Below are 25881 nucleotides of genomic sequence, written 5' to 3'. Positions count from 1 at the left end.
TTGTCAGCCTTTATACTAGAACTTTTAAGATGTGTGGAGTTCAAGTCCCAGAATTCTGTCAGCTTTGCTTTGCTGACTGGAAAATTCTGAAAGTTGAAGTCCATACATCTTAACATTGCCAAAGTTGAGAAACCTTGAGCTATAAACTACCAGATGGACTTTAGCTGGCATTTTGGGTGATACTAACTTGCATATCCGGCAAGCCCGGAAAATCAGGATATAGTTAGAAATTGCAATTGCCACTGGTAACTAGGTCATTAAATGAAGTGGTTACTAAATGAAACTGCTACTGTACTTATGATCTTCCTTCAGCTTTGCTTTGCTTTACAGACCTGTGAAGATTGTAAATGCAAGGATTGGTCACAAAGTTACATCACCATTGTAACTGCAAATGGTCACTAAATGAGGAATATGTGTAGTTAAATAAACCATGATTCAGTTAACTACTGCAAAGTGAGCAATGTAAATACAATGCAGACTGCATGACACACATAAAGGTTTAGATACATTTCAGAGCGATTTGTATTTTTGGCCACACATTTCCAACTTTTTATTCTTGCTTTTCCAGTGGAAAAGGAACTTATAGTTTTGAAAAGGGAGCTATTTTGCTAGAACAAATCCTTGTGGATCTCAAGGTTTGGGAAAAGGTAAGGATCTTCTTGCTTCATGTATTTATTTATAGGTTTCCCCTTAAGCAGGACTGCAATAAACAGAATCCCATATATTAAAACTATTCCCTTCCGCAATGAGCTGCAGTGAGCCTGAGTAGTGAGGACAATCTCTAGGATTCAACTCAAAAATGAGTTATTGTATTTTCATTGGTCAGGTCTCATAGCCCTTCAACTTTCCCCTGCCTTTCCACTCCTGGGGTTGCTTTATTTTAGATATCAACAAGGGAAGGTTGCATTTTAATGAGGATTAGGTATCTAGCAGATATTGGGTGCCTCCTACAACAAAAGAGGAAAATAATTGTCTAATTGGAGTAAGCGCAGAAAGTTCTTTATCTCACAATTTGCAAGAGTAAGTAGGAAAAGTGAGCTTGTCTAAGCAGCTTCTCTTCAACTATGAATTTAAAAAATGTAGTTCAATCACAGGACAACCATAGAGTTAAAAGTGTACCATATGATAGCTAATACTAAGCTATCCTAAGATTATCAATTCAGGGAAGGAGAAAGCTGTAGTATTTTTTTTTTAATGGAAAATCTTTCAGGCAACAAACACATTTATTGCTTTTTCTTTTAGATGTTAAATGATGAATTGACTCAGTATGGGGGTGATGTGCTTCTTTTGAGACAAGAGCCCCTCAAGACAGCAACCAAATTGCAGAAGCAGTGGGTTGATCTGGGAGTTGCTTTGCATGACCGTCACAAAGATCTACATGGTAGGAGGCCAGTTGAGTCACAGATGCTGGAAGAAATCAATAAAAACTGTCATCGTCTCAATGAACAGTACTGTACAAGAGTTAATGGGGAAAATGGTAAGAAATGGTCAGTATTTGTTAAAAGACTTTTTCAGAGATCAATACATTGTGCAGATGAGGATTTATTTAAAATTAAATCTAAAGATCAATATATAGCACAATTGACATGTAAAACCTTTTGAGTAAAACAGACACAAAGCCTAATATAAATAAAAAAAACCATTTGTTGCAATAGATTTCTTTATGGAAAACAAAGGTTGGATTGTTAGTTCATATCCACTTGCTTGCTTGAAAAATATCTTCCAGGAAAAGCTAATTATTGCTAAGAGTGTGTTGTTCATGCCTTTTTTGTCATTTGCTTAATTCATCTAAAAGAATAACTAACTGTACAACTGAAGTTTAAAAATATGATAAACTTGATGAATCTGGTTGCTATGAGAGACAAAATATATTTAACCCAGGACTTGGGTTTGGCTAGTCTAAAGAAAAGAAGAAATAGGGGAGACATGATAGCAGTATTCCAGTATTTGAGGGGCTGCCACAAAGAAGAGGGGGTCATGTTATTTTCCAAAGCACCAGAGGGAAGGACGAGAAACAATGGTTGGAAACTGATCAAAGAGAGAAGCAACCTGGAATTAAGGAGAATCTTCCTGACAGTGAGGACAATTAACCAGTGGAACAGCTTGCCTCCAGAAATCGTGGGCACTCCATCACTGGAGATCTTTAAGAAGAGACTAGACAGTCACTTGTCTGAAATGGTATAGGTTCTCCTTGAGCAGGGGGCTGGACTAGAAGACCTCCAAGGTACCTTCCAGCTCTATTCTATTCTAAAGTTTTTTAGGAGTTAATTGCCTCTGTCCTGCTCCATTTCTTTTTAGAGATAAAGATATAATTTCTTTTTTACAGGATCTGCCAAGATCGTAATAACTTTAGTGAACAGTTTGGAAGAGTGGACATTCAAATTGTTATCCAGCAAGCAGAAGAAGGGATTATATGAAGCTGACTGGTTAAATTTTTTCCAAGCTGTTTCTGGTTGGCTGGTCCAGTTGGAAGATCTGCTGAAAATTACTGGTACTTCTGAGACTCTACAAGAAGAAAAGCTTAGGACATTTGCACCTTGCCAGTAAGCTACCATAATTTTTAGTTTTTCTTCTCTTAGAGCATTTTTGTGACTGGTTGAATGTATTATTTTATATTTTGATACACATTTTATATGTTGTTTCTGTGAATTTTATGCACTATGCTGCATAAAATTCTGTAAATTTTATGCACTATGCTGCAAAAGAAGAGCTGTGATGGTGCAATGGTTAGAATGCAGTATTGCAGGCTAATTCTGCTGATTGCCAGAGTTTAATTTACACAGGCTCAAGGTTGACTCAGCCTTCCATCCTTCCAAGGTCAGTAAAATGAGGACCCAGATTGTTGGGGGCAATATACTGACTCTGTAAACTGCTTAGAGAGGACTGTAAAGCACTGTGAAGAGGTATATAAGTGCTATTGCTATTTTCTTACACCATACAAAGTAATAAAGACTTTATGCTTCGATTATTACAATATATTTTTGTCAAGCAACTCTTGAAAATGTTCCAGAAATTGCAGCTAAAGTGCAATGGAAATATAAGCGAGGTCTATGAGAGTGGAAGCCGGAAAGTAATCTGAGGTTAAGTCATGAAAGACATTTTGGTCATTATGGTATATAATGCCTTTCATGACTTAACCTCAGATTATTTTCCAGCTTCCACTCTCATAGACACAACCACACCCATACATCCATATCCTTAGAGCAGGGCTTTTCAACCTTTTCACCCATTGTACCACTTTTAGGATATGGCAATATCCGAGCACCACCAAGTCGCCTAGCAAGGTGTCAAAAACTTGATGACCCCCCCCCAAAAAGGAAAAAAGTGATGAAGTACAGGTAGTCCTCGATTTACAACAGTTCGCTTAGTGACTGTTTGAAGTTACAATGGCACTGAAAAAAGTGACCCCCAAGCCACAGCTGAGCAAGACATCTGCCTGCCCTCCTGGCGGCGCTCTTCCTCCTGTCTGAAGTTTTCTTTGTTGTGAACATTTCTGCTGAGGATTGGCAGCGGGGTGTGTGTGTGTGTGGTTTTTATTTTCCCCGTCTGTTGGGTGGTTGCAGCAGGTTTTGGTCACTTCACATGACCCTGGGACACTGTGACCGTCATAAATATGAATCAGTGGGCCAAGCATCTGAATGTAAATCACAAGACCCTGGAGATGCTGCAACATTCCAGCTGATCGGTGCTTCTTCTGGGCCCAGCTGGAGCCTGGCACTGATCCTGGCACTTCCTCTGAGCCCTGACAGCCCTGAAGAAGCGCTGATCCTGGCACTTCCGCTGAGCCCTGACAGCCCTGCAGCTCCAACCATCTCTTGCTCAGGTTTGTGCGGTGCTGCCACCAGTTCAGCTCATTCCCCTCCCCCGCTACCACTTTTCTAGGGTGGTCATGTATCACCTGCCAGGTGCCAATGTACCACAGGTGGTACCTGTACCACTGGTTGAAAAGCCCTGCCTTAGAGAGCTTTTAAGCGGGACACCTTTTATGAATCAGTTCATAGATACTTTAATTTCAATAGATATTTTTTGTTGTTCCGTAGTGGGACTACACTATAGGGACTATACTATTGCTATCAGAGCTAAGTATCTCCGTCCTTTCTTGTTACCGTTTAGAACTCTCTCTGTCCAGAATGTGAAAGAATAAATACACATCAAGGAAGCCCTTAGAACTTGGGCTATCTGAATTGAGTCTTCATCAAATCCACAAAAAGATCTAGCAGGAGCTCCTTCATGACAGACAAAGAAGAGAATAATGAACGGAGCAAAATTATCATTCCATATGTTGCAGGAATATCTGAAAAGCTCAGGAGGATTTTCAACCAACTCAACATACGTGCATACTTAAAACCCTGGAATACATTAAGACAGAAGCTTTTCCATCCCAAGGACAAAACATCCAGACACAAACAGAGTGATGTGGTATATGCAGTGCAAGCAGCAAGACATGTGCAGACCTGTACATTAGGGAAAACAAAACAACCACTTCACAATTTCATGGTACAACACAGGAAAACAAAGTCATCAGGACAGGATTCAGCAGTCCATTTGTTTCTGAAAGAGAAGGGTCATTCATGTGAAGACAGCAAAAGACATTCTGCACAGAGGGACCACTGGTTTGAAAAGGGGCCAAAGAGACCCTCTATATTAAAACTGAACAGCCCTCTCTCAACACAAGGGGAGTGATACAACACTTCCTATCTCCTGTTTACAATGCAGTCCTTCCAACAGTCCTAAGTAGATTCCACACCCATTTACACTCATTCAGGTAATTCTGAAGATACAGATAAACCTCCAAGTGCCCTCAATCATCCTCAGAGAGCTAATGACCTGATGACTGCAAAGAATATAAATCCTTCAATTCCCCACCATTCAGTTGTAATTGAAGAAGCTTCTTGGATGAGAAGCAAAATGTTTTCAAAAGAAAAAACCAAGAAAACCCAGTTGTCTTTTGGAAAAAGCATCTTTGGGACAAGAATAATGATAATAGGCATATTAGCAGTACAATTATTTGTGAAGCCAGCACTTGTCTTGCTGCAATTTTATGGTAAAGAAATAATTCAGATAAATTAGCATTGATAGCAAGGAAAAGATTATTGTCAAGCTCTCTCCTTTTCCATCCTTTCGCTCTCAAAATTGGATTTTTCATATACTTGTTCCTTGGACATTATAATTTCAGTTTAAAGTGTGGGTGCTATTTTCTGCTTGGCACAGAATTGGAGGGGGCGTTTAGCCCACTTTGAATATTATTTTTGAAGATAGAAATATTTGGACTAAAAAGTGAAAGCTGACCTGATATCTTAATTTGGTATCTCACTTGCTTCCATTAAGGGTGATGATACCTGCGGATGTGTTCAAGAAGATTCAGACTTGGCTCCTGACAACTACTAATAGTTCTGAAAGAGAAAATGCTCAGCTTTCTCTGGAGGTATGCATGTTTATCAAGTGAAATGTTAAGAATTGCCTATTCTTGGAGGGTCCAAGGGCACAAATCATTATATAGACTGTGAGTATATATTAGGATTACAAGCCTAATTTAGTTTAAAAGGCAATAAGCAGTCTCTTTTGAAAACAGACAGTTCTGCTATGTCTTTATATTGGGAGAAAAATACCACTAAAGAGCCATGAGTTATTTTCAATACTCCCTGGAAAATAATTGCCCAGGCTTTGAAGAGTCAGTGATAGAAAGAGTAGACATGTGATAGTAGTCATGAATTAATATTTCTCATACTCTGGTGTGTTTTGACTAGAATTCTGGACTGCTTCATATTGACTATTTTTCCTAAAAGAGCATAATATTTATTTATTTATATTTTTAAATAAAAACTATAGGGCAGATAGAGATAGTAGAATACAAGAAAATCCAGGGTCCAAACCAACACAAAAAACGTATGGCAGAATCAATTTTTTAAAAAATTAACCAAAGTCCAGTCCAAAACTCAAGTTTACAAGGTTTATTATCAATAATAAGTTCAGGGAGTTGAGAAGTAAAGAATATCAAGAACCTGGCGGTGGCCAAATAATTTAGCTAGTTACAACTGTCTTGACTACAAGCATTGAAAGTCAGGCTATCGTCGAAAATCCATTTTTCCTGGTACAGGTTATTTGCTTTTCCTCCTGCTATTCCCAGGGATGTGCAATTGACTATTGTAGACTAACCAAAATGTCAAAATGGTGGACTACAGGAGTGCTAAAAACATTTGGTATAGTGAAGGGAAAATGAGAGGGTAAAGAAAACAGATGACAGACCATTCCATGTAAATAAAGTAAAAAAAAACCATATACAATCAGAATTTAAAAGTGGATTTTGTTGCAGGTTAAGGATAAAATAGACCCTTAATCCATGGCCTTAAGCCAAGAGGTCCCTATTTTTGTTTGTGTTTTACAATGCCCAGAATGACAAGAACTTTACAAGAATTTAGACCATGGGTTACTCTTCTGCATTGCAGAACTGAAGTGCTGTTTTTTAATGAGGGACCCGGGACAAAAGTATGCTGGCCTGAGAAGTGCTGCTGATCATATTTAAGATTCCTATTCTAGTTTGGCAGTAGGACAGAATAGAGGATCTTTCTGCACTGAAAGTCTTAGGAGGAAAGTCTTTGGTGCCATTTAGTGGCCGGAGTAGAAGCCCTGCATCAGAGGACTGGCACCCAAGAAACCATAATCCCCTGTCTCTCCCTTCCTACTTCTCCTCCTAACACTCGTGACAACAGAAACCAGGGGCAGAGATGGCCCCGCCCCCAAGTGCTTCTCTTGACCTGAGTTGGAGTCAAAGTGGGGAGAGAAAGAGAAGCAGGGTTTTTTTTTTTTTTTTTTACCCTTTCCTGCAGGAGTGCAAAGCTGGTTTCCTGGGGCTCACATTGCATGCAGAGGAAATGGCAAAGAGTACCTTCCAGAAAGACTTATTTCTCCCTTTGTCTCTTCCTGCCATCCTGATGGAAGTGAGGAGAGAATATCTTTTGGTGCTGAGGCTCTTGACCTTTGTTTCCCCTCCTTCTCTTCCTATGTTTCTTGCCTACTGGGGTGATATGAAATGATTGGATCTCCAAGGAGACTGGCATTGAAATTCGGTGACCAAGGAACATGTGTTGGGTGGGCATATCTTCAGTGGGTGGCTTATAGCAGCAGGGCACATCCTGCCCTGCCCCCGAAATTGCTTCAAAACACTTTGGGATGGATTGAATATTTAGCACAGCTTGTGCAGGCAGTAGTAGTAAAAGCTTCTGAAATTGAACATGGGAAGACAGGCAGAGGCTGCCTTTATAAAGGCTCAGATTAGGGTCAAAAGTTAATAGGATATCTTTGCACCAGACCAAAAAAGACATGTGAGTTAGCTGTGTCTATATTTTGCTTTGCTTATATGATTGCTAACCTCCACCACCCCCAGGGTTCGTTTATAGGAAGTAAATCAGTGGGAATTACTCACATGTAGATGAGCATGCCAGCCTGGTGACAGTGTCATTGAATGTTTGTGTAACTTGAATCCTCATCAATTTATACTTTTGCAGTTGACTGATTTCCACAATGTTCTGAGCAAATGGATGGTCAACCTGCTGATGCACATGGTGCCAGAGCACACCTGTTCTGATACTATCCCTTTGAGTGACACTGAAGTATCAATGCAAGCAGAACGCAAGATGCTGAAGATTTTGAATCTTGAAAAAGAAGTAATGGGTCTGGTTGCTCACATGACCCAGTTTTCCTCTTATCTAGTCAGGTACTATAAATTCTGCTCAGATTTATAGCATCTACATCCATAAAGGAATAGCAGTATGAGGCCTGTGATAGATATACAGTAAGTGTGCTACACTTCTTGCTATCTTTGGCAATAATAATACTTACCTCTCAAATCTGCCAGAGGATGAGTGCAGCTACATTATATTTTGTATAGATCAGGAGCCAGCAGTCTTTTTTAAAAAAAATATATTTTCAATGATCAAATTTCAGGATCTCTGGTTAGGATTTTTTTTTTATTAAAAGTTTTATAAATTTATACAGGATTTTTAACCTGTATGGAATGAGTGGTGGTACTTTTAATTTTAACCCATGTGTTAGGCAAATTGTATTAGAGGTGTAACAAAATTGTTTCATTTTGTGCTGAAAGTTGATGGGAAAATTTGCTTCTATGCACAATTTTAGAGATCATAAATGCACAGCCATAGTTTCCTATAGCTGATAGGACCTTTTCTGGCTCTCATTTATTGCACCATCACTTCCTACCTTAATAGTTGAGACCCAGTATAGCTAAAAGAAATCCTATTTGAATTCCATTTTTTGAATTATGCAAGATGGAAATTTTTCTTGTGCAGAACCTTCAGAGCCTTAATTTATCTCAATATCCTGATCCCTGGATCTAGACAAATTAGATTCTTCCTTAATTAGTGTGGTATTTTTATGGTATATTTAAAATACTCTTATAAGTTAGGTGATGTTATCCATTTTTAGCTGCTGCAAAGAAATGGTTTCAGTTACAACACGTAAGAAACTGGCTACCTCTGACCCTGATGCAGAATACGAATTGCAACAGTTAGAGAAGATCAAGGTAAAAAAAAAGAACTATGCTGTGTTTCCTTGGTTCAGTCTTATCCTTGATCTCCATGAATTTTTTAGTCCTAGAGTTCTGTATGGTTTCTCTTATATTTGTGTTTCTCCATTTTAGAAGTGATCATTAGTTCATATCTAGAAGCCTTAAGAATACTTAATTAAGTCTTTAGAAATATTTTTTTCAATAATTTTACTGAGAATTATATCAAACAAGTAGAATTAATGCAATCCATAACAAAGATATATTGAAATAAAAATGATGTAAAATTGTTATTTTTAACGTATTTAAAAATTTAAAATTAAGAAGTGCAGAAAGAAAGAAAACAAAACAAAAAGGGAAACAGGAAGAAAACAGAAAAAGAAAATAATTCAGTTCACTCTTTTGATTTATTTGTGTACTGTATATCTTTTAAAAAATTTAAATCACCTTCCAATTGCATTTTAAATCCAGTATTTCCATCTCTTTTTTGTGGGTTGTAGTTTTTAAATCTGCCATAAATTCAGTGGGGTTTATTCCTCTTCAATAATACCTTTTGATCCCATTATAGTCCTAAATAACTGAAAAATCTGTTGGATCCCAAAATCAAATATCTGGTGCCATTATAATGTCCAACCTTGAATTTTTTTCAGTCAGAATGTAAACAAAATATTTTTTCCCGTAAAAGAGGATCATTTTAATTCATTTCAAAGTCTTTCTTTAATTTAAACTCATTTGAATCCTTCCATTTAAAATCTTTCCAGAATCAGCACTATAATCTCCCTTTTGCTATATATTGAAAAAAAAGAAAATTAATATAAAACTTCAACCACGTAACTTCCTTTTTAAAGGATTGAAGAGAATTTCACCCAGTGAATATCAAACTTGCAGTTCTGAAGGTTTTTCAACCTTTAATTAATCTTTGATTAAATCAATCTTTTTCAATCCTTAATCAACAAGAAAAAAATAAATTACAAAGTAATTAAACTATGAAGTTTGGTCACACTATGAGTTGATAAAAAAAATACTATCAGTTCTGCTATCTACTCACAAAAAACAGTACTCCCAAATATATATATGGGTATTCTCAAAACCTCTCCTTAATCCAGAGACAATTTTGACTGTTTGGATCCAGTATCCAGCTGCCTTTTCAATTATAATGTCTCCTGCAATTCCACAGACTACACTATTTCTTATTTATTCTCGAATTTCTAGAAACCTGACACTTAAATTAATGGGCCATCAATAAATCAATGGAGAGATCGAATATACCATCCAGTCAGGTGCTTCATTCAAATTATACACAATAAGCAGATAAAGTGGACAAATCAAACTGGACAACACAATTTTCAACAATTAATTATTATAATTGACAACTTCTCAGGAATTTCCTGAGGGGGATCCTGGACATCACAAAGGGAATTACAGGGTACCAAGTGGCTTTTGTTTGAATTGTCTTGAAAATCACCAAAAGATATTCTTTCTTTCTTTTTTTCAGACAGAATGCCTGGACTGGATTGATACATGCAACCTTCTTTTATCTGGAATGAAGTCTTCTCCCACCAAGTTAATTGGCCAAGAACAGTTTATACAATACTTTGGATCAGAGGTAGTGAAATATGCAAATGAGAGAAAAAAAGAGTTAAATTTGCAATTTACTTTTTAATTGCAGAACTGTTATCTTTCTTTAAGATGGGATGATCATATTTTTAGCTACAAGGGTGAGAACATTTCCAAATTGGGGGCCATCAATACACCCATCCATCGTACAACATACTCTTTCTATGTTCTATACATCCACAAATACTCCTCTTTGGAGTATATATAGTTGAGTACCATCAGCAGGGAATCGCAAAATAAATATAACTATGCATGCAGTAAAACTACCCAGGAACAACTCAATAAGAGGCACTGGCCAGGAACATTGTTTCTGAAAAGTTTTACATTAACCAAAGGATGTCCTTCAAGAACACGAGAAGCCTAAATCTAGAAAAGTAGCAATGAGAACAAAATCTCCGAATGGATTTTCTGGTTACCAGCCTTTCTCTGCTACCTTAAGGTCTTTCAACCAAAACGAAAGCTTCCCCCTCACCCTGAGCATACCCTGGAGAGCACTTCCACTCAAGCAGAAGAAACTCTTGATGAAGTCAAGAAAGTGGAGGAAGCAGGTTCCAAGCAAAGCCCAGAAAAGGAGCCCATATTGGAAACACAGGTGACTAGTTCCACTGGAAAGTTAGCACAATTTTTTCTTAAAAGCAAAGTTCTTTTCCTTAGCCAGATTGGAATATAATTAAATAAAGAAATGAAGTCTGCCAGATAATTTGTGTTTAATGACCTAAGGCAGTATCTGTTTTAAAATTTATCTAAAATCTATAAAAAACTATCTGCTTTTCAAAGAAGATGAAATGTGCTGCTTTGCATTTCATGATGGAAGCAAAGTTATATATCTGATAAGAATTCATCGCCCAGAGAAGCTTGGGAAAACTCAGGTTCCATTGAGAAATGTAAAAGTAGTCGACACTAATAGCAGTTCTAAAACTTCATATTGCTGCTGCTGACATATGAACAAGGCTGATTCTATGTCACATAAGCATTTCCTATATGATCATTTTCCTTTAAATACAATCAGATTTTAAGATGCAGTTAATATCACCGTGTTAATAGTTTGCATAGCTCAGTGATTTTTCTGTGACTAATCTAAATGTTAATTTGGATGTATTTGAAATCCAAAACTGTTGCTTGTCATTTCTTTGAGAAAACTTGCAAAAGTTTTTGAAAAGCCTAAGAGAGGGAAAGAGGTGTTTTAAATATGGTTTGGAATAGCCTTCAATAAGGAAGGCTATATATTATACAGTAAGCTGTAGCTTTATTGTGAGTATTCAAAAAAGAAAAACCCTTTCAAGTATATGGGCAGAATTCCTGCTTTAGGAGAAAAAAATCATCACTATATTGCATTGTCATCTAGATATGATTTTAAATGGCATAACTTGCTCAGAGTGGGAATAGTAAGTAATAGCCTAGTAAGGAGTTCTTTTTTCATAGGTGGATAATTGTTTTCAAAGGCAAATTGGTAACCTAAACAAGACTGAAAACATAAATCCCAAATCTTAGGCTACTTCTTTAGGAGCATAAATCTTTCTCCAAATTCCAGTCCTTTTGATTCTCCTAAAATTATCCTAATAATCTCCTAATTATTATGATTTTTGTATACAAAATCAGACCTTTTATGAAGAGTTTGGCTTTCCAAGAAAGAGACAAATGTTACACTGCCTGCTTTTTCTTTTTTTTCTGGGCAGAAAAAGCCATCTGTACCTGGCACTAGCAATGAAATTCCAGAGGAAAGCCCTGAGATTGATTATCAAATGAGATACATTGCCCACGATGCTAATGTGTATTGCAAAACCTTGACCGAGGAAAAAATTACAGTTTCAGGGGTATGTATTTATGACTCTCTGCTATGCAAGTTCTTTAAGGATATTAACATGTGAAATGAGCATCTGGATCTAACCCAATTGGAAGATTTTGTGCACAACCCCCGCAGAAAGTAATGGAAACTATATGAAATCATGGTGATGCTCTTGTGCAGCTTGTAATCTTTTTAACTGGATTTCTACATGAGAAACAACATGGAAAGCGTTAATGAGACCAGCTTCTTTAGAATTTTTCTCCTTAGGCAACCAAATTATTTGATCACAGGTGGACAAAAAATAGTTAACGTCGCTAACTTCAGACTTGCTCTTTTATTTCAGTGGTCCTAACGCTCTATGTAATCTTTTTGCCAAAGCAGTATGTCACTTTCTTTTGCTTAAGTCTGTTGTCATGAGGTACTTTTGTTCTTTTAATTCTAGAGAGAATTGTATGCCAGCCAGCCAACCACTGAATTCTCTAAAAAGGAATTTCAGATATTAGCTTCATTAGAAATTCTGGAGGAACGGCTCATGTAAGTACAAAAAAGGTGATCAAGTGTGATATAGACTTGCTCAGACTTACTGTTGCCATAGAAATGTTTGATAAAGCTGAGAATCAGACACTTCAAGGTTGCCTTTTTCTATATGTCTATTAATACACATTCCTTCTATGTTTCCTATTCTGCTATCACACTCCCATTGCTCTGAGAATTTACTTTTCTTGCAGATTTAAACCTGTTTGGTGGTTGATATAACATCCAGCTCTGAGGTCTATAGACTTGACAGTTGTGAATTTTCGGAGTACTAATTGTTACATAGATTTGGGATGGTAAGAATCTGAAATCTGGTATGTTTTAGGTCAGCATTTTAGAACATAGTGAGAAGGGGGGGGGGCTGCCTTCAAGGCAGTCTGGACAAACTCCTGCAGTTTTCTTGGCAAAGTTTTTAGGAAGGGTTTTGCCTGCTTCCTAGGGCTGAGAAAAAGTGACTGGCTAAAACTCACCCAGCTGGCTTTATGCCTAAGATAGGACTAGAATTCACAAGTTTCCCAACTTCTAGCTTTAACCACTACAACAAACTGGTTTTCCAACATAGTGGATATTTTCCAATATATTTTCCAACATAGTGCCTTCCCTATGTATTAACATAGAATTCTAGGAGTTGAGGAAAATTTCAGAAAATGTCCTCCTGAACTGTTTCCAAAGGTTTGTCATTGTGGCAACACAAAACTAATGAAAGGAAGATAAAGAAAAATTAATTCCAAACAATATATGTAGAAACACCAGTACTATGGAAGAGTTATAAGCTGGATGCTAATACTCTAGAGCAGAGGTGTCAAACTGCTGGCCCATGAGCCAGTTGCATCATACAGAGGCCGCGCCCACCCCAGTTCTGGCAATGCAAAAAAAGTTGCGATATGTCATGACACGTCACGTGACATGGCAAGTTTGACACCTGTGCTCAAGAGGGAGATAAGAGAAAATTGATTGTAGATATTGCAACTGCATTAGATTTACACAGAAAAGGAATAGTTATAATAACTTTAAAGCTGGGGAGCAGGGCATTGTGGGCATTCCCTCCTGGAATGCAATCACCCCAGTAGGTTACAAAAGAAATAGAGAGTCCTGATCTGATTGTGAGTCTTGTCCATTTCCAAGAATTTTTTTTCTTTTCTTATAGTATATGGGAAGAATGTTCATAAATCAAAATGGCTTTTGTATTACTGCATGCAATCTGTATTAGAAAGGGCCAGCCCCCAGCTGACAAAAAAGACATCTGAAAATCCTCATAATCTCTCTTGAATATTCTACAGCACAACTCATTGAAATAAGTTTCAATTAGATTTACATGCAAAAATGTTGTTAGAGTTTCTATAAATCAAATTAGCAATGCATGATAATCATGTACATCTTTTTTTTTAATTAAAAGCTTTAAAAATTTCACACAATATATATCCCCAATCCCTCCCCCCCTCCCCCACTTCCCAGAACTGATTACAGGGTTACAAATAAACAAACATAATCTAAATAACATTACCCAACTATTGTTGTTGTTAATTGCGAAGTCATGTCTGACCCATCGCAACCCCATGGACAACGTTCCTCCAGATCTTCCTGTCCTCTACCATCTTCTGGAATCCATTTAAGTTCATACCTACTGCTTCAGTGACTCCATCCAGCCATCTCATTCTCTGTCGTCTCCTTCTTCTATTGCCCTCAATCTTTCCCAGCATTAGGCCCTTCTCCAGTGAGTTCTTCCTTCTCATTAGGTGGCCAAAGTATTTGAGTTTCAACTTCAGGATCTGGCCTTCTAAAGAGCAGTCGGGGTTGATCTCTTCTAGGACTGACCGGTTTGAACGCCTTGCAGTCCAAGGGACTCGCAGGAGTCTTCTCCAGTTCAAAGGCCTCAATTCTTTGGCGTTCAGCCTTTCTTATGGTCCAACTTTCACAGCCATACATTGCAACTGAGAAAACCATGGCCTGGACTGTACACACTTTTGTTGGTAGGGTGATGTCTCTGCTTTTTAGTATGCTGTCTAGATTTGCCATAGCTTTCCTCCCCAGGAGCAACTATACCCAACTATACTATTAATCAAATCCATAACATACTTTAACTCTTTAACTCTTCTTCAAAATAAATATTAACAAATTGAAAACAAAAATAATTATATGATTCTATAATTATATAATTAAACCATAATACTAAAAATAATATAATATAAAATATTATATAAAATAAAATAATATAAATTCAATCATATTAAACTATTAATAATAATCTAAAAATTACTCATAATATTTTTATATAATATTTTTCAGTCTGATATTTCTTTTGAATATAATCAATCCATCTTCTCCAAACCGAAATATATTTTTCTTGTGAATGGTCCTTTAAATAAGCGGAGTTTTTTGCCATTTCTGCTAAATTAGACACCTTAAGTATCCATTCTTCCATAGTAGGCAAAATATTTTTCTTGCAATATTGCCCCACCAGTAATCTTGCAGCTGTTATAAGATTCAACATCAAATTAATTTCTTTAACATCAAAATCTACAGTAACACCCAACAAAAATAATTGCAGCGGGAACTTTATCTTTCTCTTAAAAATCTTTTGAATATTCCACCAAATCTTAATCCCAAAAACTTTTATATCTTTACAAGTCCACCAAATATGAAAATAAGTTGCATCTAAGCTTCCACATCTCCAACATTTAGGCTGTAAATTAGGATACATACAGGACAGCTTTTGAGGATCCAAATGCCACCTATAAAACATCTTATAAAAATTTTCTCTTAAATTTTGAGCTTGAGTAAATTTTACATTTCTAACCCAAGTTGTCTCCCAAGTGTCCAATAGAATCGGCTCTTGAATATTCTGAGCCCATTTTACCATACAATCTTTAACTAACTCCGTTTCAGAATCCAATTCTATTAGAACATTATAAATTCTTTTTATATGGGCTCGAATTTGATCTTTAATCTGTTTTACCAAATTCACATCCTCTAAAGTAATACCAACCTTTTGATGTATATTCCACCTCACTAACAATTGATTGTACTGAAACCAAGAATGTACAATATTTTCTTGCTTCAGCTCAGCTAAAGACTTTAATTGCCAATTCTGCCCTACCAAACTAAGTAATTCTTTATAAGAAATCCTATCCAAATTCACTCCCCTAGATACTCCTTCTATCGCGTGTCCAGGAATCCCCCAAATTGGGATTTTATAATTTAACCTATAATAATACTTCTTCCAGACACGTAATAAAGCATTTCTTAAAATATGAGATTTAAAAACCTGATCTACCTTTTTATTATAAATTAAATATGCATGCCATCCATATAATAAATCCCATCCCTCAAGAGAAAGGATATTTTTATTTGTTAATTTAAGCCAGATTCTTAATTTTATTTATTAAATTGTTAATTTAAGCCAGATTCTTCCCAGGAAAGATAACTGTAATTTTTTCCAATCATTTAAATCCTTTTGCACTTTTGCCCATAATGTCTCATAATTATTTTTATACAATTTAACATTAGAAGCTGTAATATACACTCCCAAATATTTAACCTTTTATTTCAAAACCTGTTAATTTAGCCAAAATATCCTTTTCCTTCATAGACATATTTTTCGATAATATTTTAGTCTTATTATTATTTACCTTAAAACCAGAAACTTTCCCATACTGAGTTATAATTTCAACCAAATCCCTTACCGACTCTGTCGGTTGAGATAATGTCACAACCAAATCATCAACAAAAGCTCTCAACCTGTAGTCATCCTTATTTATTTTTATTCCCTTTATTCTAGATGATTCTCGAATTTTAATAAGTAAAATCTCCATTGTTAAAACAAATAACAATGGGGATAAAGGACATCCCTGTCTAGTACCCTTTTCAATATTAAATGCTTCTGTTAATCCCCCATTAATTATAATTTGTGCCAATTGTTGTTGATATATAGCCTTAAGAACATACAAAAATTTACCCCCAAAATTCATTTTCTCTACAACTCTCAATAAAAATTGCCAATCTAATTGATCAAAAGTTTTTTCAGCATCCAAAAATATCAAAGCCGCAGGGATTTGATTATTCTTGTCCAAATACTCAATTAAATTAACAATTTGTCTTACATTATATTTCATATATCTTCCAGTTATAAATCCAGATTGATCACTATGGATCAATTGCTTCAAAACTTGCATTAATCTATTTGCCAATATCTTAGAGAAAATCTTATAATCTGTATTCAAAAGAGATATAGGTCTATAATTTTTAGGTTGAGTCAAATCTTGATCCTCCTTTGGAATCAATGATATAAAAGCTCTTCTCCAAGACGGAGGTACCTCTGCTCCCAACAAAATACTGTTAAAAAGTTCCTTCAATGGTTCTATCATTTTTTCAGATAACATTTTGTAATAAATTGCTGTTAATCCATCTGTACCTGGAGCCTTACCAACCTTTAATTGCTTAATTGCCCAAATGATCTCCTCAGAAGTAATTGAACAATTCATCTCTTCTCGTTGATCATTTGAAAGTCTAAGAAAGTGTGCTACCTGTAAATACTTTTCTATATCAGAAACTTGTATACTTTCACTAGCATATGACTTTGAGTAAAAATCTATAATCATGTACATCTTAAATCCATCTTTGCCTCTGTCAGATATAAACTGGGCTATGCAGGAGAAGGTAGGAAAATTCTACTCAGTTTCTCTCTTTAAGCCATTTTTCCTCAGCCTATTTTGTTACTTGAAATGAGCTGGAGAGAAAGAAAACTTTTAAATAAAGTAAGGAGGGGAGATTATGCCATTTTATCCACAATCATCTTTGTGAGAAGCAGGCTTCCATTATTCTCATCCCCATGGCAAATCCATGCTTAAGGGTATGTTCATGTCTTGTTTGGCCATTTTTCAGATAAAAAGAAATGTCTTGGACTGTCCTTGATGCCTTGCATTCTGATTGGGTATCCATTAATTTTGCCTAGTTGGTCTTTATACTTGGTATCTTAACTCCGTGCTATCTTGGCTTCTTTTCTTTTAGAGATGCTGAGAAACGAGCCCAGGAGGCTGAGGAAAAATCAGAAACCCTTCATGAGGAGTTGGAGGAAGCTCTGAGAAAACTCCAGGATATAGAGGATGAGGAACCAGAGTCTAAAGATTTTGGCAAAAAAGGAGAAAAATCTGAAGGTATGATTAAAATCTCAAAGATGGAATTTTAAATTTCTAAAAGAAATACAAACCATTTAATACATTCCTCTTTTAGGCCTTGAGAACTTCTGAGGGTTGTGGTCAAATACATCTGTGAGGCACTAGCTTGGAGATGGCATAATGAGTTATTGTGATAATTTCTGGTGTATATACTTTTATGATGTATATATTGTAGAGTTGGGATTGAACTGAAATAGATTGCATGAAATAGTTTTAAAAGCTAATATTAGAATATCTGGAAAATGTTTTATTTGACTCTCTCTTTTTGGATATATTACGTAGTTTGTTGAATAATGATTAGAATCACACAAATTGCAGAGCTCCGTGTCATGGCTTGACAATTAAAATAACTGTCACACAACATTATGGGAAAACATTATGGGTTAGAGTGATAAGTGAATCTAGTGTCTCTATGTTCCCCATCAAATAAGGCCTCTTTGAAGGGCTGGAATAATTTTACAGGTTTAAGTAGAAAAAAACAGCAGCTACATTTCTTCCTACTTCTGTTTTTGGTTTCTTCTGGGCTTGTGCTTTTTTTTATTTCTCCTCCCCTCACAGCCTTAAGCTTTCAGGCAGTGTGACTGGAAGTACTACTATTCTGGGGAATAAGGCTTACTCCTAAGGAGGCGGGTGTTTTCTGTTCATCATTCATGTTTTACACCAACACCAATAACAACCACATATTCAGCAAAAACCAAAGAGGTATGTTCATTCCACAAGATGCTTTTGACCTCTCCCTCCCAAATCATGTGCTCCATTTTAGAATATCTTCAGCCCATTTCATCTGGTTATACTGTACTGTCAGACGTAACTTGTAAATGTTACCTAATATATGGAGGAAGGAATAAAGATATACTGGTGATGCACCCCATAAAAAGCTTCAGGCAAATCACGGAGACAAGATAATATTTCAGTATATCGATATTAAATATCTAAATCAATAAAGGGCTCACAGCCACTGGCTCTTACAGGGATTTATTGGTAGTCCTTGATTTATGACCTCAATTGAGACCAGGATTTGTTGCTAAGCAAGATGGTAAATGAGTCACGGCTGATTTTACAAACTTTTTTTGCCACATTTAAGTGAATCAATGCAGTTAAATGAATCCAGCTTCCCTCGTTGAATTTGCTTGTGGGAAGCTGGATGGGAGGATGGAAAATTGTAATCAAAGGATCTCTGCCTCTGCCTCCTTTTTTTCAATTGACTTTTTAAAAAAAAACTTTTGGGGACTGTGGGTATGCCACCCTTGCACACTTTTATAGCTCACTAAGAGTTCTGCACAGATGGACAGCTATGGACTATCCAATCTTCCCCCCCCTCAGCTATAAGGATTATTTAATACTTCCAATTATCTTCTATTGCAGAAACCGCTCGCAAGAAAGCATCTGATAAAGCTGGTCATTCTAAACCATCCACTCCCCGACCTAAGAAATCCCCTAAACCCAAGCGCTGAAGAAGAGTATGGCTGCAAGAAATCCTTTGGCTCCTGATCGTTGTTACAGTAATTTTGGCCACAGTGTGAGCACTGCCTATCCCTGAAATAAAAAATTACAATTGCAATTCTTCTAGTTGTGTTAATAAGCTATAGGGACAGGAGTTAAATGAAGATTCTAAAATTGTTTCTCATTTTTATTATTCATTTAGAAAATCATCAACATCTAATTTAGCCTTGTTCTGTCATTTTTAGATCCACACCTACAGAAACTGCAGATTGGGTTAAGAATATCTTCTGGGCAGCTTTTATTATTTTGCATTATATAATAGATGTTTTCTAGTATCTTATAGCATGCAGGATGCAGTATCATATTTTGCATGATCTCTTTGCCTTTTTCAAAGCCACTTGTAACAAACTGTTGAGAGTAGGAGTATCAGCGTTGCATCCCACCAGCCTTGTCTTGGGAAGATGGCCTTGAAAAATTAGGGGAAATGAGGCTTTTTAGGAAAAGAAAAAAAGGAAATTCATTCATGAGCCAGAAAACTGTCATTTTCATTCTGCCAAAGAGAAAAGTTTTATATATCTTGATTTGAGTGATATCAAATTTAAGTTTCTTATACTTTCAGACCCCTGCAGTATTACTTCATGGGTTTAAAAGTATTTTGATTTTTTTAAACTAATTGGTGTTGCTTTGCATGTGACTAGTAACTTTGGGGCACAAAGAATGCCTACAGAGTCATACATTAGTGAATTATCTCCCATATTAATCAATAGTAGAATGAACATGACAAGATCCAGGGTAGCCCCAGTCATGGACAGTCAATCTTTTTCAGCCCAGCCTGATTCTAGCAAAATCATGAAAGGGAGTCCAACCGGATCCAACCGGATAGAAAATTTTCCTTACTAGTACAAATCCACCATTAGGGCTTGAAAAACTGAATTATATGCCAGTGGTGATAATTCCTCCCCAGTAAACTGCTAAAGAACATGGTGACTGATCGATTCCACATACTCTTTAGATGAAATGGATTGCCCAGGGTCTCCACAGTTAAAATTTAGATCTGGTCTTGCATCAAAGCATTATTTCAAAGGGATAGGGGAGGAATTCTCTTAGAACTCTCAATGGTTTTCAGTAAGTTCTTAACTTACCAATGTACCTTCTTCCGAAGAAGTTTTTAAATCCAGTCTGGGGGGAAAAGGGGTTTACAGATATCCATTTTCCTTTCTAGCAGAGAGGGAGAGGCTTGGGGAAGCTGCTTTGCTTTAGTTGTGTCAACAGGCATTGTCAGAATCCAATTATATTTCATCTTTAGTTATCAAATATAGAAAACCCCAATTCTGCCTTCTCTGGATTCTGCCATAAGAAGGAGAGAAGGGGGAGAACAAAGGGGCTTTATGGCCCTCACTTCCTTCAGTATACTTCTAAGGAACTGAATGTGTGTATTGCAAAAGAACTAACCATAAGAATGGGGCCGTTTTCCTTTCATGTAGTTTCTTTGAAGTCTCCATCCAGCCGGGCAGTAATGAGAAGGGGGTGGAAGTGTAATGCCTGAGACTGTCGCTGAAAGAGGGGGTTGATTGGGTGGGGCTACTGGGGAAACCCTTAAAACCTTGAATTGGAGAGCTTGGACCCCAAGTCCTGTCTAGCACGCCTGCAACAACTTTTTCTTAATAAAGGATTCCTGTTGGAAGAATTATTCCAAGAGTTCTGTCTTCTTAAGATGCAAAGTGGGGTGGGTCCTTACATTAGACAGGACTTGCAAAATTAATCCACCTGGAAGGGAGACCCTTGCTGGGGGATTTTGCAAAAAATTACTATGTCAGACAATGGAGCAAGAGAGGGGGAAAACTCCCTGGAAAGAGAGCCACTGACCAAATTGGAACCTTGTCAGATGTTGGGATCCGAGAGGTCAGATTCCTCAGGAGAAGAAGTGATGGAGACACGGGACCACAAGCCTCGCTGGTCAATGGGCGTTGGAAAGAAAAGTGAGTGGGGAAAGGAATCAAGAAAGGTGACCCTGAGACGGGGGACCAAGCAACCAGAATGGAAGCAGGAGATGGAGAGATCCCTGCACGCAAGTGAAGAGGGAGGAAGCTGGGCACCGTACTCAGACTGGATCCTAGAGAAAGCTATTGACCTGATGAAGAGAACTCTCAGTTCCCTAGGAGAGGAGAATCCTGAGCCCTACGGCCGCCCCAACTCCTGGAGCTGCAAAGGAAGAGACACCGAGGGGGACGTGGAACCTGCACCCCCGGGGACATCTGCTGATCCAGTAGTCCCCACCCCCTACCGGACCACAGATGGCAATCTGGATGGAAGACACTACCACCAACAACGGAGGCACCGATCCATTCCAAGACGTCCGCCGTTGGAGGTGAAATTCAAAGGGGAGCCAACACGTTTGGGTTTTTCCTAACCCAAGTCCACAACTACATGGAGGAATACGGGCAGGACATTCCCAGCGACAAAGCCCGCATCCGGATCGTGCAATCTGCCCTGGATGGACTGGCTGCAGATTGGGTGGTGAACTTGCATGACTCCAATGCCCCAGAACTCAGTAACTTCAACCGTTTCATGTCCTCTCTGAGAAGACGATTTGAAGACCCCCTGGCTGATCGCAAAGCCCGTGAAAGCATAAAGACGATGAAGCAAGGCAAACGCCCGGTGGCTGAATATACACAAGAATTCCGGGCCATTGCCAGCAAGCTGAATTGGCCAGAAGACATCCTCCTTAGCCATTTCAAAGACGGACTAAATTATGATCTATATGACGCTTGCCTGCCCCGAGGGGACCCACACCAAATTGAGGAATGGTACATCTTGGCAGAGGAAGCAGAGATCGACATATTGAAGAGACACCGCCGAGGAAAACAATGGAGCCGCCCCCCGCCTGAGCTGACACACGAACCGGTGAAATCATCGGCTACAGCCAAGAAGCAAATGGGGTGTTTCAAGTGCAGAAGAGAAGGGCATCGAGCTGTAGAATGCCACTCCAAAGCCCCCCAGCACAACCCAGACAGATCCCCAACCAACAAATCCGGAAAGTCTTCAGCTAAGCCAAAAGAAACTGCCATGAGAATGATGGAAATTGCAAAACCCCCCACTTCTACTCACCAAGGGGAAAAAACTCCAGCCTACACCACAGGGCCGGTGGATGCCTCAGATGACAGCTCGGAGGGCGAACCCCTGGTAAGTGGACACATCACACCCATCCTCAAGACAGTGACTATATTAATTCCCCCCATGCCCGAAGCTGTGAAGGTGAAAGCCTTAATAGACTCTGGCTGCACCCGCTGCCTCATTAGCCCAACACTAGTGGGGAATCTGGGCATCCCATTGAGGAGACTGGAACAACCAATCTCATTTGGCCAGTTAGATGGATCCATAGCAGGGGGGTGCCAGCTACCCTAGCCACTCTACCAATACACCTCTCCCTGGGCAAACATGAAGAGGACATAACGTTTGTGGTGACCCCAGGCATGGAATGCCCAATGATTCTAGGGATGGAATGGTTGAAAAAATGGAACCCCTGGGTAAATTGGAGGATGACAGAAATCAAATTCCCGAAGGGGAACCCTATGGACTTAAAACCCCAAGGGAGGCTACCAGAATCAAGAATATAAAAAGCATCCATAGGAGAGGAAAAAAGATTAACAGAAATACCAGAGGAATATAGAGACCTTGCTGAAGTTTTCAATGAGGAGAGGGTGAATGAGCTCCCCCCCCACCGACCCACAGACTGTATCATTGAATTCAAACCTGGGGCAAAACTCCTGAAGCCCAGATTATACTCCATAAGCCCAAAGGAGAAGGAGGAAATGGAAAGATTCATTAAAAAAAACCTAGAGAGAGGTTTCATTGAGCCAGCCAAGCCTAAAGTGGCTGCCCCGGTCCTCTTTAGAGAGAAGAAGGATGGCTCTTTACGTTTATGCGTGGATTATAGGGCCCTGAATACAATCAGTGAAAGCAACCTATACCCTCTACCCCTCATGAAAGACATGCTGTCATACCTATCGAAAGGGAAAAATTTTTCTAAACTAGACCTAAGGGAAGCTTACTATCGCGTGAGAATCAAGGAAGGGGACGAATGGAAGACTGCATTTAACTGCCCCATGGGGTGCTATCAATTCAAAGTCTTGCCATTTGGATTACAAGGGGCCCTGCAGTCTTTATGCAATTAATCAATGACGTTCTAAGGGAGCACCTGTTTAAGGGGGTCCTTGTTTACTTGGACGACATTCTTATCTTCACTGAAACAAAAGAGGAACACGTCAACCTTGTCAGAGCGGTTTTAAAGAAGCTGCGAGCCGCCCACCTATATGCCAAACTCTCAAAATGCGAATTCCACCAGGAAAGGATAGACTACCTAGGTTATCGCATATCCCCCCCAGGGCATTGAAATGGACCCAGAGAAGGTCAAAGCAGTATTAGATTGGGCGCCACCCCGCACAAGAAAGCAACTACAAAGTTTCCTGGGTTTTGCAAACTTTTACCGTCAATTCATCCCCTCATTTGCCCAAATAGCCTTGCCCCTCACTAACTTACTAAAAACGAAGGGAGCATCCTCAGTAAAACCTAGCCAGCCACTAACATGGACAATGGAGTGCCATGCAGCCTTCGAGAGACTAAAGAGACTTTTTTCTGCCGAACCAGTACTAAGGCACCCAGACATGGACAAGCCCTTCGTAATACAGGCAGATGCAAGGGATGTGGCAGTGGGGGCTGTTCTATTACAAGAAAACAATGAAGGGGTATTGCAACCCTGTGCATATACATCCAAGAAACTCACGCATGCCTCAATATAACAGCACATGAACCACAGACTCTAGACCAATAATGGCAGAGTCACAACTGGCAGCACCAGTAACCACAAGAACCCAAGCCAAATTAAAACCACAACTGGACAGCCAAACTGGACTTGAATTCAGAAAAAGTTTGGAAACAGATGAATGGTTCCAGAAAAACAAAAATGTGTGCACAATGAGAGACAGGTTGCCTTGGGTAGGGGAAAAGTTATATATACCAACAACTCACAGAGTCACTTTCATGCACCTTTGCCATGACACAAAATCAGCAGGGCATTTTGGATTTGTAAAAACTTTACATTTAATTAAACGGCAATTTTGGTGGCCATCCATGAAAAAGGACATAGAAAGTTATATTGCCAGCTGCCCAACATGTGCATCTGCAAAGAGGTTGCAAGGGAAATCGCCAGGGCTATTACAACCAGTGGCAAATCCCTCAGCCCCCTGGAGGGAAATAGCCATAGATTTTATAGTGGAATTGCCAGAAAGCAATGGGAATACTGTTATCTGGAGAGTCACGGACCTGTTTTCCAAACAGGTGCACTTTATCCCTTGCCAAAAGATTCCCACTGCAAAGGCCTTAGCAAAACTTTTCATCCAGCACATTTACAGATTGCACGGGGCACCCCAACGCATCATCTCTGATAGGGGAGTACAATTTACGTCTGCATTTTGGAAGGAATTTTTATCCCTCTTAGGGACCACTCAGGGACTGACATCTAGCCATTACCCTCAGACAGATGGACAAACGGAACGTTGTCATTCAGTACTTGAGCAATATTTGAGATGTTTTTTAAATTTCCAACAGAGTGATTGGACGGACTTACTTCCTTTTGCAGAAGTTGCCTCCAATAATGCAGTCCACTCCAGCACAGGCTACACTCCTTTTCAAATAGCCAACGGTCAAAGTTTCAACCCTATGCCAGAGTTAACCCCAAACGAACCAATGATCCCTTCACTGAAAGAATGGATGGAAAAACTACAAAACACCTGGCCAATAGTTAGAAAAGCACTAGATGAAGCTAGGCGGGCATACAAAGCACAAGCCGATAAAAAAAGGGTTGAGCCTACACCATTCATTATAGGTGAAATGGTGTACCTATCTACAAAATACCTAAAGTCCCTACAACCCTGTAAAAAACTTGGACCAAAATATATAGGGCCTTTTCAATTAAAAGAATCATAAACCCAGTAACAGTAGAATTAGAATTACCAAAAAATCTCAGGCAAATACACCCAATTTTTCATTGCAGCTTGCTGAAAAGAGAGCATCAGTCAGCGTTACGGACAAAAATCCCCCTGCCACCACCTCCAATCATGGTAGAGGGTGAACAACACTTCAAAATAAAGGAAATCCTTGATTCTAGGAGATATCATGGAGCGACTCAGTACCTAGTTGCCTGGAAACACCTCCCTGCCTCACAAAATGAGTGAGTCCATAAACGTCATGTCAGAGCCCCGAAGCTATTGAAGAAGTTTCACACAGAGTACCCTAACAAGCCTGACTAACTTTTATACCTGTTTTGTTTCTTCCAGGTGGATCTCTCTTATTTTTGAGGGGGCCGGATGTCAGAATCCAATTATATTTCATCTTTAGTTATCAAATATAGAAAACCCCAATTCTGCCTTCTCTTTATTCTGCCATAAGAGGGAGAGAAGGGGGAGAACAAAGGGGCTTTATGGCCCTCACCTCTTTCAGTATACTTCTAAGGAACTGAATGTGTGTATTGCAAAAGAACTAACCATAAGAATGGGGCCGTTTTCCTTTCATGTAGTTTCTTTGAAGTCTCCATCCAGCCGGGCAGTAATGAGAAGGGGGTGGAAGTGTAATGCCTGAGACTGTCGCTGAAAGAGGGGGTTGATTGGGTGGGGCTACTGGGGAAACCCTTAAAACCTTGAATTGGAGAGCTTGGACCCCAAGTCCTGTCTAGCACGGCTGCAACCACTTTTTCTTAATAAAGGATTCCTGTTGGAAGAATTATTCCAAGAGTTCTGTCTTCTTAAGAT

The 25881-nt window shown here is 38.6% G+C and overlaps 1 protein-coding gene across 6 annotated transcripts in view; it reads left to right on the top strand.

Annotated features, from left to right (window-relative positions):
* Positions 1 to 25881, top strand: part of AXDND1 (axonemal dynein light chain domain containing 1) — a 94518-nt gene that overhangs the window by 52005 nt on the left and 16632 nt on the right. For 4 of the 6 annotated variants that reach the window (XM_039337172.1, XM_039337175.1, XM_039337174.1 and 1 more), the window contains exons 15-26: positions 569 to 647; positions 1243 to 1477; positions 2327 to 2543; positions 5329 to 5425; positions 7506 to 7714; positions 8443 to 8539; positions 10017 to 10127; positions 10578 to 10730; positions 11815 to 11952; positions 12367 to 12458; positions 17466 to 17611; positions 18998 to 19193. In XM_039337172.1, the coding sequence (XP_039193106.1) occupies positions 569 to 647; positions 1243 to 1477; positions 2327 to 2543; positions 5329 to 5425; positions 7506 to 7714; positions 8443 to 8539; positions 10017 to 10127; positions 10578 to 10730; positions 11815 to 11952; positions 12367 to 12458; positions 17466 to 17611; positions 18998 to 19086 (1663 nt within the window). In that variant the 3' untranslated portion in view covers positions 19087 to 19193. Of the gene's footprint in view, positions 1 to 568; positions 648 to 1242; positions 1478 to 2326; positions 2544 to 5328; positions 5426 to 7505; positions 7715 to 8442; positions 8540 to 10016; positions 10128 to 10577; positions 10731 to 11814; positions 11953 to 12366; positions 12459 to 17465; positions 17612 to 18190; positions 18335 to 18997; positions 19194 to 25881 lie in introns of those variants that run through there. The other 2 variants (XR_005556030.1, XR_005556029.1) reach the window with 2 other exon arrangements.

Source organism: Crotalus tigris, unplaced genomic scaffold (assembly GCF_016545835.1).
Source record: "Crotalus tigris isolate CLP2741 ecotype Arizona unplaced genomic scaffold, ASM1654583v1 scf7180000017668.6805642782:7212621, whole genome shotgun sequence".
NCBI lineage: Eukaryota > Metazoa > Chordata > Lepidosauria > Squamata > Viperidae > Crotalus > Crotalus tigris.
The sequence above is the reverse complement of the archived record's forward strand: the minus strand, read 5'-3'. Positions and strand labels throughout refer to the sequence as shown.